Genomic DNA, 24862 nt, shown 5'->3' on the forward strand with positions numbered 1-24862 from the left:
TTGTGCTTACTGCAAGTTCACCAAGCATCTTTCCATAAAGGTAAGTAGGTTGGAAGACAGACAAAACAAAAACAACAAAATGCTGACCAGTTAAACTGAGCACTTCAATCCACCTGGCACTTATTCTTCTCTAATTTCACAAAAGGCATCTGGTTCTTCCTCCATCTGTGCTGGGTTGAATTGGTGGGAAACATCACTGTTAAACCTAATCAACTCAATAAAAACTGGGAAAAATCAACTTTATAGACTTGAAAACTGAGGGCTAGCACCTGGACATTAGTGACCCCAGTAAAGTTACACCATCCAACAAGGTCCTGTTTGAACAGCCACTATATATCTTGCCTTAATTGTCAATCTTCTTAATCCCTATTCAAAATATTTTTCTTTAGTTGTGGTCATAATAGGTACTCCCTTCCTTTTCTGTGCATCCTTCCTTTCCCCAGAATTTTATTTTTTATTCCTAACAATCTCATATCATAAAATCTATCTGGAGTTTTACATTTGGCAAAACACTTCCACATTATCATCTAATTGATGCTTAGGACCACCTTCTGAAACAGGCAGGACCGGTTATGAGCCAATTCTCTTATGTGGAAACTGATGACGGAACAGGATACATACGGTGATTCAAATGTATAGGTGACAGCAACTGGGGACAATTCTGCCCACATTCAACAACTGGGGGAACATTTGGCAATATCTGGAGAAATTTTGATTGTTGCAACTGGGCGCAGGAGGTTGCTACTGATATCAAGTTTGTATAGGTCACAGATGGTGCTAAATATCAAACAATGCACAAGATAGCTCCCTACAACAAAGAATTATCCAGCCTAATATATCATACTGCCAAGACTGAAAAATCCAGTTAGGAAGAAAGAAATGAGGCCTATCTCTGCCATTTATTAGCTTAAAACTTTAACATCTCCAAGTTTCAGTTCCCTCATTTGTATAAAAGGAAATAAACTTAATTTTTAAACTTATATTCTATAAAATTTGCCCCTTTTGGTGTACAGTTCCATGAATTTTGATAAATGTACAGTAATGTAACCACCACCACAATCAAGATGCAGAAGACTTCCATCACCATAAAGCCTTCCCTCATGCTATCTGCAGTCAAATAGCAGCCCCGCACCTAGTGACTTAGGTTTTGAAATCCCTATAGTTTTACCTTCTCTACAGGGTCATATAACTATTATACAACATGTAGTCTTTGAGTCTGATTTATTCACTTAATTCATTTGAGATTCAAATATGTTATGGTGGTGAATATATCAGTACTTCATTCCTTCTTATTGCAGAGTAATAGTCCACTGTATGGAAATACCACTGGTTCATTCATCATTTGAAGGCATTTCAGTTATTATCAGTTTTTGGTGATTATGAATAAAACTGCTATAAACATTTGCATAAAGATTTTTGTGTGAATAAGTTTTCATTTTCCTTGGGTAAGTATCTACTAGTGGAATGGAAAATATGAACAGACCAATCACAAGCACTGGAATTGAAACTGCGATTAAAAATCTTCCAACAAACCAAAGCCCAGGACCAGATGGCATCACAGGCGAATTCTATCAAACATTTAGAGAAGAGCTAACACCTATCCTTCTCAAACTCTTCCAAAATATAGCAGAGGGAGGAACACTCCCAAACTCATTCTATGAGGCCACCATCACCCTGATACCAAAACCAGACAAAGATGTCACAAAGAAAGAAAACTACAGGCCAATATCACTGATGAAAATAGATGCAAAAATCCTCAACAAAATACTAGCAAACAGAATCCAACAGCACATTAAAAGGATCATACACCATGATCAAGTGGGGTTTATTCCAGGAATGCAAGGATTCTTCAATATACGCAAATCAATCAACGTGATACACCATATTAACAAACTGAAGGAGAAAAACCATATGATCATCTCAATCGATGCAGAGAAAGCTTTTGACAAAATTCAACACCCATTTACGATAAAAACCCTGCAGAAAGTAGGCATAGAGGGAACATTCCTCAACATAATAAAGGCCATATATGACAAACCCACAGCCAACATCGTCCTCAATGGTGAAAAACTGAAACCATTTCCACTAAGATCAGGAACAAGACAAGGTTGCCCACTCTCACCACTACTATTCAACATAGTTTTGGAAGTTTTAGCCACAGCAATCAGAGAAGAAAAAGAAATAAAAGGAATCCAAATCGGAAAAGAATAAGTAAAGCTGTCACTGTTTGCAGATGACATGACATAATACTATACATAGAGAATCCTAAAGATGCTACCAGAAAACTACCAGAGCTAATCAATGAATTTGGTAAAGTAGCAGGATACAAAATTAATGCACAGAAATCTCTGGCATTCCTATATACAAATGATGAAAAATCTGAAAGTGAAATTAATAAAACACTCCCATTTACCACTGCAACAAAAAGAACAAAATATCTAGGAATAAAAGTACCTAAGGAGACAAAAGACCTGTATACAGAAAATTATAAGACACTGATGAAAGAAATTAAAGATGATACAAATAGATGGAGAGATATACCATGTTCTTGGATTGGAAGAATCAACATTGTGAAAATGACTCTACTACCCAAAGCAATCTACAGATTTAATGCAATCCCTATCAAACTACCACTGGCATTTTTCACAGAACTAGAACAAAAAATTGCACAATTTGTATGCAAACACAAAAGACCCCAAATAGGCAAAGCAATCTTGAGAAAGAAAAACGGAGCTGGAGGAATCAGGCTCCCTGACTTCAGATTATACTACAAAGCTACAATAATCACAACTGTATGGGGCTTCCCTGGTGGCGCAGTGGTTGAGAGTCTGCCTGCCAATGCAGGGGACATGGGTTCATGCCCTGGTCCGGGAAGATCCCACATGCCGCGGATCAGCCAGGCCCGTGAGCCATGGCCGCTGAGCCTGTGTGTCCGGAGCCTGTGCTCCGCAATGGGAGAGACCACAACAGTGAGAGGCCTGCGTACCGCAAAAAAAAAAAAACAAAAAAAAAACACAGTATGGTACTGGCACAAAAACAGAAATATAGATCAATGGAACAGGATAGAAAGCCCAGATATAAACCCACGCACATATGGTCACCTTATCTTCAATAAAGGAGGCAAGAATATACAATGGAGAAAAGATAGCCTCTTCAATAAGTGGTGCTGGGAAAACGGGACAGCTACATGTAAAAGTATGAGATTAGAACACTCTCTAACACCATACACAAAAATAAGCTCAAAATGGATTAAAGATCTAAATGTAAGGCCAGAAACTATCAAACTCTTAGAGGAAAACATAGGCAGAACACTCTATGACATAAATCACAGCAAGATTCTTTTTGACCCACCACCTAGAGATATGGGAAAAAATAATAATAATAAACAAATGGGACCTAATGGAACTTAAAAGCTTTCGCACAGCAAAGGAAACCATAAACAAGACCAAAAGACAACCCTCAGAATGGGAGAAAATATTTGCAAATGAAGCAACTGACAAAGGATTAATCTGCAAAATTTACAAGCAGCTCATGCAGCTCAATATCAAGAAAACAAACAAACCAATCCAAAAATGGGCAGAAGACCTAAATAGACATTTCTCCAAAGAAGACGTTCAGATTGCCAACAAACACATGAAAGAATGCTCAACATCATTAATCATTAGAGAAATGAAAATCAAAAACTACAATGACATATCATCTCACACTGGTCAGAATGGCCATCATCAAAAAATCTGGAAACAATATGGGCTTCCCTGGTGGCACAGTGGTTGAGAGTCTGCCTGCCGATGCAGGGGACACGGGTTCGTGCCAGTCCGGGAAGATCCCACATGCCGTGGAGCGGCTGCGCCCATGAGCCATGGCCACTGAGCCTGCGCGTCCAGGGCCTGTGCTCCGCGACGGGAGAGGCCACAACAGTTAGAGGCCCGCGTACTGCAAAAAAAGAAAAAAAAAAATCTAGAAACAATAAATGCTGGAGAGGGTGTGGAGAAAAGGGAACATTCTTGCACTATTGATGGGAATGTAAACTGATACAGCCACTATGGTGAACAGTATGGAGGTTCCTTAAAAAACTACAAACAGAACTACCATACGACCCAGCAATCCCACTACTGGGCATATACCCTGAGAAAACCAGAATTCAAAAAGAGTCATGTACCAAAATGTTCATTGCAGCTCTATTTACAATAGCCCGGACATGGAAGCAACCTAACTGTCCATCAGCAGATGAATGGATAAAGAAGATGTGGCACATATATACAATGGAATATTACTCAGCCATAAGAAGAAACGAAACTGAGCTATTTGTAGTGAGGTGGATAGACCTAGAGTCTGTGATACAGAGTGAAGTAAGTCAGAAAGAGGAAAAAAAAATACCATATTCTAACACATATATATGGAATCTAAGAAAAAAAAAAAAGGTCATGAAGAACCTAGTGGCAAGATGGGAATAAAGACACAGATCTACTAGAGAATGGACTTGAGGATATGCGGAGGGGGAAGGGTAAGTTGTGACAAAGTGAGAGAGTGGCATGGACATATATACACTACCAAATATAAAATAGATAGGTAGTGGGAAGAAGCTGCATAGCACAGGGAGATCAGCTCGGTGCTTTGTGACTACCTAGATGGGTTGGATAGGGAGGGTGGGAGGGAGGGAGATGCAAGAGGGAAGAGATATGGGAACATATGTATATGTATAACTGAATCACTTTGTTATAAAGCAGAAATTAGCACACCATTTTAAAGCAATTATACTCCAATAAAGATGTTAAAAAATTAAATAAATAAATAAAAATATCTACTAGTGGGATGACTGTATGGTACGTGTATATTTAAATTAGATGGGTTATAGGGTAAGTGAATATCTAAATTAAAATGAACTGCCAAGCTGCTTTACAAAGTGGCTCTACTATGTTGCATTCAAAACAGCAATATATGAGAGTTCCAGTTGCACCCTATACTCACTTGAACTTGGTATTGTCAGACTTCTCATTTTAGCCATTCTAATAGGTGTATAGTGGTATCCAGTGTGGTTTTAATTTGCATTGCTCTAATAACTAATGATATAGAGCATCAGTTTAAAAATTATTATTCTTTAGAGCAGTTTTAAGCTTACTGAAAAACTGGGCAGAAAGTACCAAAGTTCCCATCCCTTTCATTTCCTGATCCCCTATCCCCCTAACCAGTTTCCCCATTATTAACATCTTAGATTAATGTGGTGCATTTGTTACAATTGATGAGCCAATATTCACATATTATTATTGATTAAAGTCTGTAATTTACATGTGGGTTCATTTTTGTGTTGTACGTTCTATGAGTTTTGGCAAATGTAAAATGGTAAGTATCTACCATCACAGAATCACATAGAACAGTCTCACTGCCCTAACAATCTCCTGTGCCCTGTCTATTCATTCCTCTCTCCCACCTTCCCGCCAAACTCCTGGCAATCTTTTTACTGTCTCCATAGTTTTACCTTTTCCAGAATGTCACATAGTTGGAATAATACAGTATGCAGCCTTTCCAGATTGGCTTCTTTCATTTAGTAATATGTTTAAATGCATATTCCTTGATTTTTTGTGTGTGTGTCTTGATAGCTCATTTCTTTTTAGCAGTGAGCAATATGTATAGGTTGTATAAATGTATCATTGTTTATTTATCCATTCACTTATCAAAGGACATCTCAGATAAATGTCCTTGTTTTGAAGTTACTTCATCTGATATTAACATAGACACTCAATTTTCTTTTACTTAGTGTTAGCATGATGTATCTTTTCCCATTCTTTTAGCTTTTAACCTATATTTACCATTATATTTAATGTGATCTTTTTTTTGTAGAAAGTACACAGATTTCCTTTTAAGTCTATCTGACAACCTGTGTCTTTTAATTGCTGTATTTAGACCATTTACATTTAATATAATTTTGTAATTAATTTATTATTTGTTTTCTGCTTATATACTCTGCTTCTTGTTCTTCTGCTCCTCTTTATTGCCTTGTTTTGGATTCTTTGACTGTTTTCCAATATTCCATTTTAATTTATATATTGGGTCATATGGCAGTATCACTTGGTATTATCTTTTTAGTATGCGCTCTAAGAGTTGCAGTATACATCCTTAACTTTTCGGTCTACTTAAAATTCATATTTTACCACTTTCAGTGAAATGCAGAAGACTCACAACAATAGAGACCCCTTCATCTCCCCGTCGGTAATAGGAGTCACACATATTAAACTACATACACTGAAAAAGCATCAGACAATGCCATGAATTTTGTTTTGAACACCACACATAATTTAAAGAACATAAAAGGAGAAAAATAGAATACTATATTTTCCCAGGTATTTACTATCTCTGTTGCTCTTCCTTCATTCCTGATGTTCTAAGTTTCCTTGTGGTATCATTTCCCTTCAGTCTGAAAAATTTCTTAATATTTTAGGTTAGAGCTGCTAGCAATAAATATTCTTAATTTTCCTTTATTGAGAACGCTTTTCTTTTGCTTTCATTCCTGAAAGATATATTTTCAACTAGGTATCAAATTCTGGGTTGACAGTTTTCTCTTTCAGCACTTCACAGGTTTTCTTCCACTGTCTTCTGGCTTCCATGATTTCTGATGAGAAAACCACAATTATTAGACTCCCTAGTGTATACTGGAGGTGCAGGGCTGCAGGGGCCAGGTGGGGGGGTGGTTCTCACTGCCTTCAAGGTTTTTTATCTTTGATTTTCAACAGTTTGATTATAATATATCTAAGTATGGCTTTCTTTGAATTGACACTGCTTGAAGTTCACTGAGTTTCTTGAATCTGTAAGATTATACCTTTCACCAAATTTGAGTTTTCAGCTGTTACTTCAATTTTTTTTTTTTTTCCTGAATCCAACTTTTTCTTCTCTCCTTTTGGGATTCTGATGCCATAAATTTTAGACCCTCTAATATTATCCCACAGGTCCCTTAGGCTTTAGTTAATTAAAACCTTGCTCCTCTTTTCTTTTGGATAATTTCTATTGTTTGAATAATTTCTACTGATCTTAAGTTCACTGACTCTTCTGTTTTCTCCCTTCTGCTAAAACGCCTGTGCAAAGTTTTTGTTTTTGTTTTAACTTCAGATATTGTATTTTTCAGTTCTAAAATACCCATTTGGTTCTTTTTTACAGTTTCTTTTTTTTTTTTTTTTTTGGCTGAGAACCTCTATATTTCCATTCATTTCAAGAGTATTCACTTTTATCTCTTAGATCATAGTTATAAAAGCTGTTTAAAATTCTTTGATAAACCCATCATCTGGCTCATCTTGCAATTAGCATTTGTTAATTTTTCCTTTGAGAATTGGTCAGAGCTCTCTGGTTCTTTGTATGTCAAGTAATTTTGGGTTATATTCTAGATATACTGAATATTGTATGTTGTGAGTCTCTGGGTACTCTTAAAATCCTTTAGCAAATGTAGATTACTCTTTTTGTGTGTTTGTTTGAGTAGTCAGTCAATCCAGTTAGGTTCAGAATACAAATTCTGCCCTGCCTTCTGTAGGAAATAACTCCATATCAAATCAGTTTTCAACAGCCTATGCTATTTGGGTTATTTAGGGAATAGTCTGGGACTTGAATGGTAGTTTATACCATAAACTTTGTTATGCCCCTTTGGGCATAACTAATCTGTGCATATGCAGCTTAGGGGTGAACCTGGGACTTGTGTTGATTTACACACAAATTACAAGCTCCCCCTTTTCATCTCTCTTCTCCAAAATTTCCCTGACACTCTCTTGCTCCCAGGGTCCCCTTTTCACAATCTATTGTCTAGAAGTTCAGGATTTCCCTCAGAACTTTAATCTTTTACACTGGCATGCAGTTCCAGATATTTGGGACTGCCCTTGGGCAAAGTAGCAAGAGAAACTAGAGAGAAAAGTAACAGTATTTCCCCACACACTCTCTAGAGCCCAAAGACCCCTTTCCTGGTTCCTCTAGGCAGAAAGTGGGCTCTAGCTCAGCATCTTGGTGCCTGCACCATTGCCACGACCACTGCAGCAGCACAGCTTTGTGACCGGAGCTGGCCTGAAAGCAGGGCCAGGAGAGGAAAGAAAGAAAAAAGCTCACCCACAGAAGATTAAGGAGTAAAAAAACAAATAGTAAATTCACTGCCATACCAGTTAGGCTTCAAATTTTGACCTCCCTCCCCAATTTGCCTGCTATCATTTACTTTTCAGTGTCCTCAACTGTGTTCTGCATCATTTCCAGACTTTTTTTTTTTAATTTATTTATTTTTGGCTGTGTTGGGTCTTCGTTTCCGTGCGAGGGCTTTCTCTAGTTGGGGCAAGCGGGGGCCACTCTTCATCACGGTGCACGGGCCTCTCACTACCGCGACCTCTCTTGTTGTGGAGCACAGGCTCCAGACGCGCAGGCTCAGTAGTTGTGGCTCACGGGCCCAGTTGCTCCGCGGCATGTGGGATCTTCCCAGACCAGGGCTCGAACCCATGTCCCCTGCATTGGCAGGCAGATTCTCAACCACTGCGCCACCAGGGAAGCCCCATTTCCAGACTTTTTAACTGTAATCAGTGGAGAGATAGGATGTAGAGGACTTACTACTCCATTTTGACCAGCACTAGATATCACTCCACCATATTTTAAAATGCAGTTGTTTTCCTTTATGGCATACAGTATAGATAAAAATATGGATTGGGGAGTTAGTAAAAGGTATTCCAACAATATTAGTAACAATTAAGTATTCAGAATATTGGACATTAGACCAAATGCTTTTAACTGATACATTTATTGAAGAAGAAGTGCACATCTCGCAAGGTAATGGTAAAACGTCAATGTATTCTAAGATACTGTAAAAATAATCAAATAGGAAACTCCAGACCTGGGTCATGCTTTCTTCTCCATCTTTAATACTTACAAATACTTCAAACTACAAGCACTGGGCTCTCAAGTATTTATCTGTGTGTTCTATCCACCAAAAACTACTTTGAAACCGTGTCAGTTGGCTTAGAATTGTGTGGTCTAAGAAAACACAAAGCCACTTTTCAATGCAACAGTTTTCCATTAAAAAACACTTTCAAAGAGTGTACTCTGGGCTTCCCTGGTGGCACAGTGGTTGAGAATCTGCCTGCTAATGCAGGGGACACGGGTTCGAGCCCTCGTCTGGGAAGATCCCACATGCTGTGGAGCAACTGGGCCAATGAGCCACAACTACTGAGCCTGTGCGTGTGGAGCCTGTGCGTGTGGAGCCTGTGCTCCGCAACACCAGAGGCCGCGATAGTGAGAGGCCCGCGCACCGTGATTAAGAGTGGCCCCCGCTTGCCACAACTAGAGAAAGCCCTTGCACAGAAGCGAAGACCCAACACAGTCAAAAATAAAAATAAGTTAATTAATTAATTTAAAAAAAAAAGAGTGTACTCTTCAGCTTCAACAAGATGCCGTAAATAACAAGAAATACACAAATAGCCAGCAAAGCAAGCTTCTCAAAGCACTGGCTCAAATAACAAAATTTAACGTTAATGAGGTCATTCAATTGAAGAGCTGTCCAGAACTGAGTACCAATTCCTAGTGGATGGAAACAGCAGTCTGTTAAAAGCTAAAATGATTTAGGATGAATGCAAAAAAATATACCATAGGACAGGCTTGGACTTAAAGCCTCATTTTCATAATGAACTTAAGTTATCTATGTAGCATCTTGTAATTTTATGAGACTAGGATTGAGCTCTCTCTCCCATTAAGGCCTGACATGCTCTATTTTTGTGTCCATTTCGCATTGAGAAAGGGGCCTGGAAGGTGGCAGATCATTTCAGTACTCATTTTTCTTTCCTCTCATCTGGTCAATGAAGTGCCTATGTTAAAAGAAACTCTGCCTAGAATCTGATGAAACTCTCTTACTTTATAGAAGAGAAAGCAAGCTCAGAGGGGTTAACTGACTTGTCAAAAATCAAATATTTAAGTAAAAGACAAAAGCAAGACCATAACACAGGATTTCCAATTTCACATGCCAAGTTCCCTCCACTCCACTACTCCATGCTGCCTTCCAAGCGAGGGCGAAACCTGGGAAACTTCTGAAGCAATACCACCTGGGAGATGCTAATCCGGGCACCAACAGCAGATACATTGGCAATCGAAATGCAGGTGGCCTGGGTAATTTTTTTCTTAATCTCCCTGTTCCCACCTGATATCATCTTTCCTAAAAACAATTTAATTTGAAGACTTCTGATTTTATCTATTCATAAAAATAAATAAAAGTAAACACGTTGCCATGAGAAAAGGAAGTGTGGTCTTTTCTTTCGATGGCATATGTTTTCTTAACCTGTGGTCACCAATAACATGGCAAAACCAAACCTGAACTGAGAAACAAGAGAGGCTCACAAACAAGAAGTTACATGTCTAGTCTCATGTTTTATTCCTATGGGTAAGAAATATTTCGTTTTTCCCACTGGTGAAAAATACTCTTTTCCTTACTACCTCAACAGCAGAAGTTATTCCAAACAATTCAGTCTTAAAAGCCAAACAGTTAGAAACTAAGAGGAAAGAACAATGGAGGGAGGCACTGTTGCCTCTTGCCCACAAGCATAAAGACCTGTAACAAGATCGTGGCACACATAACTGCCAGGACACAATTGATGGGCAGTGTAATTAGGTGTGCCTCTAAAGCTACGGACAGATCCTAGTTGTTCCCTTGACCTAACACTGCAACATGTTTCTGGAGAAATCACCAAGTTGAGGGACTGACCTATCAAGCTAGACTTCTCTCATGCTGTTATCAAAGGTCAGTCTCAGGACATAAGTTTCACTACCTCATCCCAAGACACATAATGAGGCCTTGAGACAGAACATCACAACCAACCCTTGAAAACGCGTCTTCCCTCCCACCTGCTGCCTTAGCTCTGACGGTAAAGATAGAGAATATGCCCTCAGTTTGATTTCATCAGATACCAGGTTGTTTGCTCTTGTTACTGGTGATGCAACCACACACACACACACACACACACACCCTCATCAAACTTCCATGCCCCTCACTACCACCTTTGGCTGCAGTTCCACTCAGAAAGGATTCATCAAAGACCTATAGGCAAAGAGTAAACGATTTGTTGAAAATAAAAGCTAATCATCTAATTCGATTTCCAAAGGCCCCTGATCACTGGCGCTAAGACTCTGAAGCTACTGCTAAAGAGTATTATCTAGAGTTTTAGAATGTAACATGTCTATAGTACTTACTAAATCTCTTACCTTTCTTTGCCTCTCCACTCTCTTCCACTCTTCAGTCCTTAAGTGGCCATATTAGTTGTATAATACTTTAGAATTAAATATCAGAACAGTTTAGCCTTTTTAAATTAAAAAAAAAAAATTAAGCTTTTAGATCCATGTGGCCTTCAAATGGCCTTCTTTCCCTAGAAGAAAATTACCTCCAGGAGAAAAATTTCCACTCATGTTCTTCCTTCTGTTCTTTCTCCTTCCAATGCTCTCATTCACTTATTCTACAAGCGTTTACAAAATGCCTACTATGTGCCAGCAGCTGTGGTACACCCTTGGTTGGATGCAAAAATAATAAAACATTGACCCTGTCTTTAAGGAACACACATCTCATAAGGGAGCAGAGTAAGCCAACATTACTAGACATTTATATGTACCAGTTACTCTTATATAATGCTACCTAATTTAATACTCATAAAACCACTATGAAGCGGGTACTATTTTCCCTATAGCTAATGCTAACAACTCAGAAGGGGCTGGTAAAATATATAAGTTCATGGAACAAGTCACATTACAATCAGTATCAATATCATTTATACTATCCCACTGAGGAAGATACATGGTAGACTTATCAAAACCAAAATGAAATGCTAATAGCTAACACTTAGTATATATTTACTATATGCTAGGCATTCTTAAGACCTTTGTACAGTTTGTCTCATTTACTTTCACGCCAACTCTGTGAGACAGGTATTCTTATCACCAGCTTGAAGCAGCATGGTGCAGCAGTTAAGAGACCAGACTCTGTGGTTAAACCACTGGCTTCAAATCTCACCTCCACAACTTACTAAATGCATGTCCTTCAGAAAGTTATTCAGTCTCCTGTGTCTGAGATCCTATTTTATAAAATGAGAAATAACATTATTGTATGCTATGAAGATTAAATGAGTTGATACATTAGAATACTTTGAACAATGCCTAGGGGAAGAAATATATTTCAGGAAGAGGAAACAGCTCAAGTCAGATGAATTGGAAAACTACATGACTCCACTTAAAATGAGGTAGCTAAAACAGTCAAACCCATAGAGGTAGAGAGCAAACTGGTGGTTTCCGGGGGCTGTGGAGAGGGAGGAATGGGGAGCTGCTAACCATTGGGCATAAAGTTTCACTTAAGCACAATGAATAAGTTCTAGGATCTGCTGTACAACATTGTACCTATAGTTATCAACACATTACCATACACTGAAAAATTTAAGAGTAGATATCTTAAGTGCTTTTATCAGAATAAAATTTTTTAAAATAAAAACTAAAGGACTACAGACAGAAAAAGTATTACAATTTCTTCCTAACCTTCCAGGTTTTTTCTTCCACTGTACTTTACTAAATTTTTGTATGAAGGAAGGAAGGGAGGGAGGAAGAGAGATACTCATTTTTTTTGTGGCCTGAAAAGGAATTAAGTATTAGGAATCAAGTAAAAGGAATCAGTGGTATAACATTTCTTTTAGGACACGAAGCTCAAAAGAGGAAGAGTTAAAGATAATAAGTACCACAGTGTGGGCAGTTCCTACTCAAAAAAAAACAAGAACAACGACAAAAAAAACCTGCTTGATAGAACGTGAATATCTTACTAATATCTAAACTGAAGAAGATGACATTTAAACACTGATTTTGCAAGACCACTTTATTTTAAAACTGCTATCTTTCTGACTGACCTCAAATCACATATAAAAGGAATTACAAGTTAGAAGAAACTGCATCTGACTAGCCAGTCAACTGTTCGGGGTTAAGAATCATAGATTCTTCAGACCCAATAATCAACAATGGCTGCCTTTTAAGGACAGGTAATTACCTAAACAGCTATCACAGCTCCATAAGTTCTATATGGATGAGATTTCGGGGGTGTTAATCAGGGTGAAGAGCTAGGGGCCTTGTCTTGAAATATTGTTGACACAGCAAGTATACTATGGGACTTCCCTGGTGGCACAGTGGTTTAGAATCCACCTGCCAATGCAGGGGACACGGGTTGGATCCCTGGTCCAGGAAGATCCCACATGCTGTGGAGCAACTAAACCCGTGCACCACAACTACTGAGCCTGTGCTCTAGAGCGCGTGAGCCACAACTACTGAGCTCACGCACCACAACTACTGAAGCCCACCACTCTAGGGCCCGCGTGCCGCAACTACTGATCCCGTGTGCTGCAACTCCTGAAGCCTGTGTGCCTAGATCCCATGCTCTGCAACAAGAGAAGCCACCACAATGAGAAGCCCACACACAGCAACGAAGAGTAGCCCCCACTCGCCACGACTAGAGAAAGCCTGTGCGCAGCAATGAAGACCCAATGCAGCCAAAAAAGTATACTACGTATGTGGTATATTACAGATCAATAAACAAAGCAAAGAAATTCTAAAGATGGTTTTATTCACACTTTACTTAAGATTGAGAAACACCAATCTTTTTATCAGAGTAAAAACACCAACGTATAATGAGCATGGAGGAGGGAAGAAAATGAGGGGATAGGGAGGGGTGGGGACCTAAGCTCCAGGAAAGGCATGTGACAAAACAGTTGGCTTTCATTTTTACAAGGTAAGAATTTCTTTGGCGAAATATTTTTTAACAACAACAAAACTGAAGATGAACGTGTAGTATTGAGCCCACACCTACTAGTTTTGAGAGCCTATTAATCTTTGAATATCTGTTCTAAATAACTCAATTACAACTCAAGTAAGTGTGAAAATAATTTCCAGTTTTCAGAAATTGGTAAATTTACCAAAAAGTGCTTAAAATCACAAGACTATTTGCAAGCCAATCACCTCAAGAACACTAAATAATTGATTTTCTTGAGAGGAATCATGCAAGTGGCAGAATGAATCATTTAGAGTCAAGAGAGAATTAAGGAATTCCACAGAGGATGCCAGAGACATATGGCTTGCAGAGTTGCCTTCTTCATATTCTACCAATTCTCTTTATAAAAAGAACAACAGGAAATAATGTCCTTGATTTCATAAAAACAGGCTCAAACTATATTCAAGAAGAATAAATTTGATAATTCAAAACACAGGAGCCAAAAGTAATAAAATAAAATGACTCAGGTGTTGTCAGTGAGTCAAACAACATTTACTAAACACTAATAAGAAGTTACAAAAAGGGGACAGTGTCTCCCCACTTAAGTAGTATGGAATATTAGCTGATTTATTCCATTTCAGAGGACAAGTTCCCTTGCAGATTTGACAAAACCATTTCTCCACTGTAATCATCAAAGAAGCCCTTTGGGGCTTCTCTGGTGGCGCCAGTGATTGAGAGTCCGCCTGCCGATGCAGGGGACACGGGTTCGTGCCCCAGTCCGGGAAGATCCCACGTGCTGCGGAGCAGCTGGGCCCGTGAGCCATGGCCGCTGAGCTGGTGCGTCCGGAGGCTTTGCTCCACAACGGGAGAGGCCACAACAGTGAGAGGCCCGTGTACCGCAAAAAAAAAAAAAAAAAGCCCTTTGAAGTTTAGAATCAGGTAGGACTACAGAGGTCCTCCAGTCAGGCTGTGAATACAATGCAGACTTCTCCTTCAGGTTTTAAAGAGGTCTCTCTGTCCTGTAAGCAGACTGCCTACTTGGACAGACTCCTATAGTCTCCCTACTGGACATACACTGGAGGAGTCTGTTTCACTGCTGGCCATTTCTAAGTGTGGGTCAAAAGGAATACTGCAAACATATTTGAAATGTAAAAGATAGTATAAAGATATTATAAGCATATTACCTGTGACTTTTAATTTTTATCAATTTTTCAAAGCATTCCAGTATCTTGAAAATATTTTGAATATTAACTCTGTTATTGAGCATAACAGTAATTTGGCTTGCTCTGGGCTCCCCAGATTTGATAAGCATGGAGCATGAAGGACTGAGCTTTGGGTTGTACCCTGTTAGTGACCTCCTTTTGGGCCTACTCTTTAACCCTGATAGAGCATCCAACGAAGCCTCATCTTTATTATCTGCCAAATTTCAGAGATTACTTGTTATCATTATCCCCCACAGGTTTAATAAAGTTTATTTTGTTCACCACCAAGTACAAAGTAAATGTTCTACAAATATGTTAAATGAAAGGAGTATGTCAAATTCTTTATCTGCAGAATTTCCCTAATCTACCAACCTAACAATGCTTTCAAAGAAAAAAAAAACTGAGGTTAGTTTAATAATACATATTCCTACTGAACCCACAAAAGGTCTTAGTAATCGTCAGGACTGTTTTCTAAATGCTTCCAAATCTTCTCTTTAATATTTTATAATTTTGCTAGAAATTAATGTCATGTCTGTTGATCTATAATTCCAAGAACTCATTCCCTCTTGAACTATTAAGGCACTGTGTGCCTCTATGTCTTATCTCTGGATACCTCATCTTCATGACTGCTTAGAAATCGAAAAATTTACTGACAGTGGCTTTGCATTCACATCTACAAATTCTTTTAATCCAAGTTGGGTTAAGTCTACTAGTTGTTCACTTAGAACAAATAAAAGATAACTATAAACCACAGCAGTGGCTATCTATATGCAAATCTTTAATGCTTATCAACAAGTAGAATTCTGAATGCTTAATACATATAAATGTATATTTGAAAATGGTGTTAAATTTAGAAAAATATTAATTTTGAAAATGCTCAGAACAAAATCTCTTACACAGATGAAGGTTAAATAAATGACTGTGTAATTACCAAATGAATATCACAAAATTATGTGTTTCTTTTCTAACATTCATGTTTTTCTTAATCAGGTTAAGAAACTCAATTTTTCAAAATGAGTTCTTACTTCCTGTATCTCAATATCTGCTTATTCACAATAAATAATGTCCTTTCTATTTGTGGCTATTTTATATTGCCTTATGAAAAAGAAAATGAAGTTACTGCCATAGAATCTTTAGTAAGAGATTCTTGGTAAAGATGTACACATGTAGATATTTTGTTATATAAAATAAGATCCCTGAATTCCACTCTATGTATCATTCTTTGTGCAGTAAGTTAAATATTGAAAATAAATTCATCCATCTAAATGTCATTATATTCTATAAATTCTACTTATGTTGACACTGTTACAATATTAAAGTGTCATTTATTTATTCCTGTTTATTTCACAGGATAAGAAGGAAATCTGATCTAAAAGTAAAAGCATATTATTAGAATCTTTTGCTGTATTTTTGTATACCGTAACAATAGCCTACACTTCAATTAAAGTTGAAACTGGCCAACTACTGACAACAAAGAGTAATGACATTTCATGTATTAATGTAGTAAATCAATTTCTTTCTATCCAGCCCTAAAGTTTAAGGTTCAAATCACACTGTGGAAATTTCAAAATTTCTCTCTCCATTTCACTATGAATTACAGATGTGAAACTAGGTAAGTGGCCTATTTGTACTCATACTAATATGCAAATAATAGGCCTACAAAAGATTTTCATTACTAACATGCCAGTAAAACTTAATGAGCATAATCTAGTTCTATTCACCAATCCAATAGGTATTGATGTCTAGCTACAACAGAAGGAAAATGGGAGGAAAAATTCTGATCAGTCAATCAAAACACAGGTGCCAGGACTCAGCTAGACCACAGAGATTTAAAAAGGGGTTAGGGGTGGGCAAAAGACATGGTCTCTGTACTTCTAAAATTTACAGTATGGTAGAAAAAACAGCTATGTAAAAACACAATTACAACAACAACAATATTATTATTTAATTTTTACTGAGCATTTACTAAGTACTAGGAACTATGCTAAGCTTTTAATAGAAAACACCTTATCAATTTGCCAACACAAAGAACTCTATGAAGTAAATTCGTTGTGAATCTGATTGCTAGCTCCAGGTAGATTTTACCTGTGCTACTGTGCCTCACATATTTTTCTATTATCATCTGGATCAATGAGATATGAATATCACATATGTTAATAGAAGAGGTATAGAGAAAGGCATAAGAAAGTGTGTCTGGGATGCAGGGACTTTTTCATAGTTATTAAGGGTTAAAGTGGTTTCCAAGATTAAAAACTAGAATGGTAAACTGGAAAATCTGGCTTGAGCCAGGTCTTCATAACATAATTTATTTTGTTTGACAGTTTAAGTTTCTACATTTATCTGAAGCACTTATATTCAAACAAAAGTTTAAAATGTAATCTAAGACTAGTATTTTAATTATCACAACTTGGAGTAATGATCATGCCACTTCATTGCTATGATGAGTTACAAACTGGCTTCACTTGAAACACAGCCCCACTTTTCATACCCAGATTTAAAATCTAAATCATTTAAGAATCAGAGCAACCTCAAGATCATGATACTTATTTTTTAAATTCCATACATTTAATACCCTCTTTTAACACTTATCACATCATAATACACTTACATATATGTTTTGTCCCCTAAATTTATAAGCAAACCCATAAGTGGAAAATAGTGTCTTTTATGAAATTCAGATTGAGCACTAAGAAGAGAACAAGAGAAGATTTCAAATTCCATATCCAGTATGGATCTTTCTCCAGGAGAAAGACTCAATGAACTTTGAAAACTGGAGTCATCACAGAGATGATTGAACGTCAGGGAAAAGAGACCAGGTCTCTTTTATAGTCTGAGTGAAATATGACTCTCCAACACCCCTTCCCATCTTATTTTAATTCTGGGTCCAACTATAAAGATGCAACTATTTGAATCATAATCTTTCTTCCCACCAATCTCCCTGTGAGGAAAGATAAGAGACATTAGAGCATTAGTACCATCTGAAAAGGACATGCATCACGTAATAAGTTTGCATGCCAGTTGATTTCACCATTGTACGTCAATGTAGTTACTGTAAATTCATCCCTGAGACTCTGTCATTTTTCATACATGAATCAACTTCTATTCTTTTTGGACTCGCAAGACTGATGAAGAGATCTGCTTTTGACCCAGGTACTGAGAATAATATAAGACTTGTAAATGTCTTAACTGAACCTAAAATTAATGTTTTTTCCCAACCACTTTAAAAAGTTTGAAACCGCAGACTTGAGTCAGAAGCAACCCTAGAGAACATTACCTCTACTCACTGCACACACTTCCTACAATATCACTGATACACAGATAATCCAATCTCAGCTCAAAAATTACTCACCAGGGTTACACGGTTTTAGTTTTCATCTACTCATTAAGCATTTATTGAATGTCTGCTGTGTGACAGATACTATACTATGTACTCATGGAACAGGAGTAAACAAAACAGAAAAATAAAAACCTGCCTTCATGAGGATTACATTCTAGTGGAGGGAAAGAATATGTAACATAAATATCAGTTAGTGAAAAGTATAGAGAAAAATAAAACAGGGTGAAAAAATAGAGTAAGAAATTTTTAAAAAGAGAATAGGGAATGCCAGTGGGAGGGGCTGAAACTTTAAGCAGAGAGATTAAGGAAGAACTCACTAAGAGACATTTTAGGAAATGCAAAGATGAGGGACTGAAGTGGATATCTGGAGAGTGCTTTCTTAGCAGAGGAAACAGCCCTTGCAAAGGCCTGGGAGGATGACTTGTTTGTTCCTAGAGGCCAGGGTGGCTGCAGCAGGAGGAGGGAGAAGGATAAGTAAGATCACAGGAGGAGAGGGGAAAGGCAAGAATACTACAGCACTGCAGACCTCTGGCTTTTACTCTGAGTGAGATGGGGAGCTACTAAGGGCAGCACTATGAGTAGTAGTGAACTGGCATAATCCTATTTACGTAAGAATCATTCTGGCTGTCATGTGGAGAAAAGGTAGCAAAAGGGTCAAGAAAAAGACAAAGTGAAGTATTAGGAGAGTCTGCAATGCTCCAAGTGAGAGATGGCATTTTGGATCAGGGTGAATAGCAGTGGAAGTGATGAGAAACAGAGTCTAGATATAATTAAAAGCTAATTACAGTTATATACTCATAAGAATATAGATTCAGAGGATTTCCTGGCAGATTGAATGTGGGGCCTGAGAGTTAAGGACAACTCCAAGGCTTTTGACCCAAACACCAGGAAGGATGCCCTTACCTGGTATGTGGAAGATGGTGGGCAAAGCAGGAACCTGGGTGAGAAGCTGTGGACAGGAGTCTAGAGATCTGGAGAGAGGTCTGGGCTGAGATCTAGATTTGGGAGTTGTCAGCACACAGAAGGCATCCCAATGAGATGATCTGATCACCCACAGTGTGAATGCAAACGCAGAGGAGGAGAGCTCCAAGGAGTGATCCCTGGGGCTTGCCAAAGTTAAAGAGGTGTGGGAGATGAGGAAGAATCTGCAAAGCCCATTGAGAATGAACAGCCTAAGGAAAATCCAGGACAGTGTGGTGTCCAAGAAGCCAACGAAAGTACTTCACAAAGTCATGATTTCCTGTGTCAAATGCCTTTGACTGGTCAAACAGGATGAGGACTGAAAACTGCCCTTGGACTGAGCAACACAGAGGGCACGGAATCTTGACAAGAGCAACGTTGGTAGAATTGTAAGGGCAAAATCCTGCCTGGGAAGGGGGTAACAAAAAAATGGAAAGAGAGGAACTGAAGAGAAGGAATGCCATAGGCAACTGTTTTGTGTAAAAAAAAGGAGATAAATGTGATAGTAACTGAAAGATGAAGTGAGGTAGAAAGTTTTTTTTTTTTTTTCAGATGGCAAAAATAACAGCATGCTTATGGGAATGATCCAGAAGAAAGAGAAATTTATAAAAGAAAGGGGGAAATAGCTGGAATGATAGCTTTGAATAGGAGAGAAGGGGTGAGCTCTCAGACACAAGTAGAGGGGCTGGCTTTGGCCAGGAGCAAGAACAGTGGAAGACAGAACCTCTGGACAGTGTAGGCAGTGACATCTGAAGAAACATGAAGGAGATGAGGGAGTTTGGGGATGGACACCATCATTCTTATTGTTTCTATTTTTCATAGTGATAAAGTAAGCAAGATTCTTTCCTGGGATTCATTAAAAAAAAAAAAGATTAAAAAAATGTGCATGATACATCATGAGGTCTTGCTAATTTATGCAGTGAGTTAAAAATTGGGAGAAAAAAATACAACCATGCAACTTTCATATGATTAGTCTTTATATTTTTGTCATCATTTCTTAAAAAGATCATTCCATAAAATAAAGGTAAAATTTCATTTGTAAAAATATTCTATTGCTGGAGTCTTGTTATATATGTGTCTGTATTTTAAAACAAAAATCTGAAATCCACATACAGTTATCATGACAAATATAAAGGAAATAGTAAAAAAATGAAATATAAAGTCCATTTTGTCATAGGTAAATTATATATACAATTTTATGCCTTCTTCCGAACTCTATGTCCAGCCATAACTTTTTAGATAACTGTAACCAGTGTATCCACACAACTAGGTTCTATTCTTTGGATTTATTTGTGGATTTATATGTATCTCAGGTCCGCGTTTTCATTTTAACAGTAATGCAATGTTCCTCTTTATACCATGGTCTACATAATCATTTCCCAGTCACTAGGCACTTGGAGATTTCCCCCCAAGTTTTTAAAAAATTGCATTGTATACATCTATAAATATCTTTATGCAAAATGAGTTCTTTTATTTCTTTATACTGTAATCTCTAAAGCAAAATTTCCAGATCAAAGAATATCTGATCAAAGTGAACCCCAAGAGCATACACCTCACTGGATTAACTTCCACATTCCAAGTATTTACATTGGTATCTAAAATATATGAGTAATTCAAAATAGGTTTGTTTAATTCATGAACAAAAGAATTAATGCATGAAACATGACAAATATGCCTGGCTATTATCTAGAATATTCTCTAAAGAAAATTATCCCAATATATTTTAAAGCAGAAAAATCTCTTCCTAGGGTACAACCCTGAGTGTTTTCTAATTTGCTAATTTACTAAGTACAATGTTATCTTAATTTTCACTTCTAATTTTTAACAAGGTTTAACACTTTCCCAAGAGTTTATTCACTAATTACATTTTCTCTTGCTGTGAATAGTCTACTTAATATGCTTTGAGCATAAATATATTTAGTTTTAGGTAAATAAATGTACCACAATATTTTTCCAATCTGTCATTTGCTTTTAAAACCTGACTGGAGGTTTTAAAAATTATAATATAAAGAACGATGTCACTGACACAGATAAAAGAAAATCACTCCATTCCTATTTTTTTAATTTTGATGACATTTATTTTAACACTTTTTTTTATTGAGGTATAGTTGATTTACAATTATTATTTCAGGTGTACAACACAGTGATTCAAAATTTTTTTAGATTATACTCCATTTGGAGTTATTATGAAATATTGGCTATATTCCCTGTAATGTACAATATATCCTTGTAGCTTATTTTATAGATAGTGGTTTGAACCTCTTAATCCCCTCTTAATTAAGAATCCTCTTAATCCGATCTTGCCCCTCCCAGCTTCTCTCTCCCTACAGGTAACCACTAGTTTGATCTCTATATCTGTGAGTCTGTTTCTATTTTGTTATATTCACTTATTTCTTAGATTCTACCAATAAGTGATGACATACAGTATTTATCTTTGCCTGATTTATTTCACTAAGCATAATACCCTTCAGGTCCATACATGTTGTTGCAAATGGCAAAATTTCATTCTTTCTTATGGCTGAGTAGTATCCCATTGTACATATATACCACATCTGTCACTCAGCTGTCAATGAACACTTAGAATACTTCCATATACTGGCTATTATAAATAATGCTGCTATGAACATTGAGGTACATGCATCTTTTCGAACTAGTGTTTTCATTTTCTTCAGATATACACCCAGGAGTGAAACTGCTGGATCATATGAAAGTTCTATTTTTAGTTTTTAAATGACTCTCCATACTGTTTTCCATAGTGACTGCACCAATTTACACTTGCACCAACAGTATACAAGGGTTCCCTTTTCTCCACATCCTTGCCAACTTTTGTAATTTGTGGTCTTTTTGATGATAGCCATCCTGACAGGTGTGGGTGATATCTCATTGTGGTTTTGATTTGCATTTCTCTGATGATTAGTGATGTTGAGCATCTTTCCACGTGCCTGTTTGCCATCTGTATGTCTTCTTTGGAAAAAGGTCTATTCAGGTCTTCTGCCCATTTTTAATTGGGTTTTTTTTTTTTTTGATATTGAGTTGTAGGAGCTGTTTATGTATTTTGGAATACTAACCCCTTATCGGTCATATCATTTACAAATAATTTCTCCCATTCAGTATGTTGTCTGTTTTGTTGATGGTTTCCTTTGCTGTTCAAAAGATTTTAAGTTTAATTAGGTTTCATTACTTTATTTTTGCTTTTATTTCCTTTGCCTTAGGAGACAGATACAAAAAAGCACTGGTATGATTCATGTCAAAGAGTGTTCTGCCTATATTTTCTTCTAGTTTTATGGTTTCTGGTCTTACATTTAGGCCTTTAATCCATTTCAAGTTTATTTTTGTACATGGTGTGAGAAAATGTTCTAATTTCATTCTTTTACATGTAGCTATCCAGTTTTCCCAACACCACTTATTGAAGAGATGGTCTTTTCTCAAGAGACTGTTTTCTTGCCTCCTTTGTCATAGATTAACTGAACACAAGTGTGTAGGTTTATTTCTTGGTTCTTTATTCTGTTCCATTGATCTACGTGCCTGTTTCTGTGCCAGTTCTGGACAGTTTTGATGACTGTAGCTTCATAGTATAGTCTGAGGTCAGGCAGCACAATACCTACAGCTCTGTTTTTTTCCTCAAGATTGCTTTGGGTATTCAGGGTCTTTTGTGTTTCCATACAAATTTTAAAATTATTTGTTCTAGTTCTGTGAAAAATGCCATTGGTATTTTGATAGGGGTTGAAATGTATCTGTAGATATCCTTGGGTAGCATGGTCATTTTAACAATATTAATTCTTTTAAATACATTATATCTTTCCATCTGTTTGTGTCATCTTCAATTTCTTTCATCAGTGTCTTATAGTTTTCTGAGTATGTGTCTTTCACCTCCTTAGACTTCCTAGGTATTTTCTTTTTGATGTGATGCTAAATGGAATTGTTTTCTTAATCTCTCTTTCTGTTAGTTCATTATTAGTGTATAGAAAAGCAACAGATTTCTGTATAATCTTGTAGCCTTCAACTTTACTGAATTCGTTGATGAGCCATTACTAGTTTTTTGGTGGCATCTTTAGGACTTTCTTTGTATAGTAACATGCCGTCTGCAAACAGTAATAGTTTTACTTCTTTTCCAATTTGGATTTCTTTTATTTCTTTCTTGTCCGATTGCTGTGGCTAGGACTTCCAATACTATATTGAATAAAAGTGGTGAGAGTGGGTGGGATAGGGAGAGTGGGAGGGAAGGAGACGCAAGAGGGAAGACATATGGGAACATATGTATATGTATAACTGATTCACTTTGTTATAAAGCAGAAACTAACACCATTGTAAAGCAATTATACCCCAATAAAGATGTTTAAAAAAAAAAAAAAAAGTGGTGAGAGTGGGCATCCTTGTCTCATTCCTGGTCTTAGAGGAAATGCTTTCAGCTTTTCACTGTTGAGTATGATGTTAGCTGTGGGTTTGTCATATATGGCCTTTATTATGTTGAAGTATGTTCCCTCTATACCCACTTTGTGGAGAGTTTTTATCATAAATGAATGTTGAATTTTGTCAAAAGCTTTTTCTGCATCTATTGAGATGATCAAATGATTTTTATTCTCTAATTTGTTAATGTTCCTATTTTTTTAAACTTATATTCTTAAACCAATATGGTATTAATGAGATCCAATTGCATTTACATTATTTTTCTTCATACTGTTTTTTTCTCAGTTGTTTTTAATATTTGTCTTTTCCCTATTATCTTATCTGACTGGTTCAATATGAAACTCTTACAAATAGTTGGATCTACTGCTGAAGTTTTTATTCTGTTCTGTTCACCTCTTTTCTGCTTTTAGTAATATATTACACCACATAAAACATATATATATTTTATACACACATATATGTATACATACATGTACTAACCTAGGAAATGTCATTATAACTATACTTAGCTTTCACAATCAAAAACTGCATTTATCACATAGTGGAGAGGTAAGGCACACATTGGTTCTTGATCAGAAACCTGGATTTGAATCTCAGCACTGTCACTAACAGTACTAATTTACCTAACCTCTTTGCACTCCTTTAATTCACTCTTAAACTAAGGAAAGTACTAACCTTCTTGGTTAATGAGTAAATGCACATAAAAAACATACACACATAGGCATAAAGAATGGGCTCTGTTTTAGGACCTACCATATTTTGACTTTTTACAATACCTCTATTAAGCTACCTTTAAGTAAGCATCATATCCCAAGCAACGAAGATTACGAATTTTCACAGGTAAAGGGTATTCAAGGAAAAATGACAAACTTAGAATTCTATGTTCTTTGCAGTACTGGATGAATTTTAACTTAAAAAATCATTTAAAAAGGACAAACAAGTAGAGGAAGGAATAGTAAACTCTTAAAAATTCTAAATATTTTCCTAACATAGGAATGAATATAATGAAAGATTTTATAAGAATTTTTATAATGAAAGAATTATAAGATTTTATAAGAATATAATGAAAGATTTTGTAAGATTTTATAAGAATTTTATAAGAAACAAGCTTGCTTTCAAGAGACATGACCAAGAACTTGAATAGTTTTTGGCTTTGTGTGTTTTTTGTACATTTTCCGGCCTCACCAACTTCACTGCCAGGTGGGCAGGAGGGGCCCTGCATGGCTTCTG

General features: G+C 36.9%; 1 protein-coding gene across 7 annotated transcripts in view; it reads right to left on the reverse strand.

Annotated features, from left to right (window-relative positions):
• Nucleotides 1-24862, reverse strand: part of SLC2A13 (solute carrier family 2 member 13) — a 428310-nt gene that overhangs the window by 385559 nt on the left and 17889 nt on the right. For 5 of the 7 annotated variants that reach the window (XM_089920529.1, XM_089920530.1, XM_089920532.1 and 2 more), the window contains exon 2: nucleotides 3706-3933. The exons of the other annotated variants lie outside the window; for them this stretch is intronic. In XM_089920529.1, coding sequence (XP_089776655.1) covers nucleotides 3706-3933 — 228 coding nt within the window. The remainder of the gene's footprint in view (nucleotides 1-3705; nucleotides 3934-24862) is intronic. 7 annotated transcript variants of the gene reach the window in all.

The sequence above is a fragment of the Delphinapterus leucas genome, chromosome 11 (genome assembly GCF_059928025.1).
Source record: "Delphinapterus leucas isolate spDelLeu-1000000601 "Yukka" chromosome 11, BTC_Dleu_Yukka2, whole genome shotgun sequence".
Classification (NCBI taxonomy): Eukaryota; Metazoa; Chordata; class Mammalia; order Artiodactyla; family Monodontidae; genus Delphinapterus; species Delphinapterus leucas.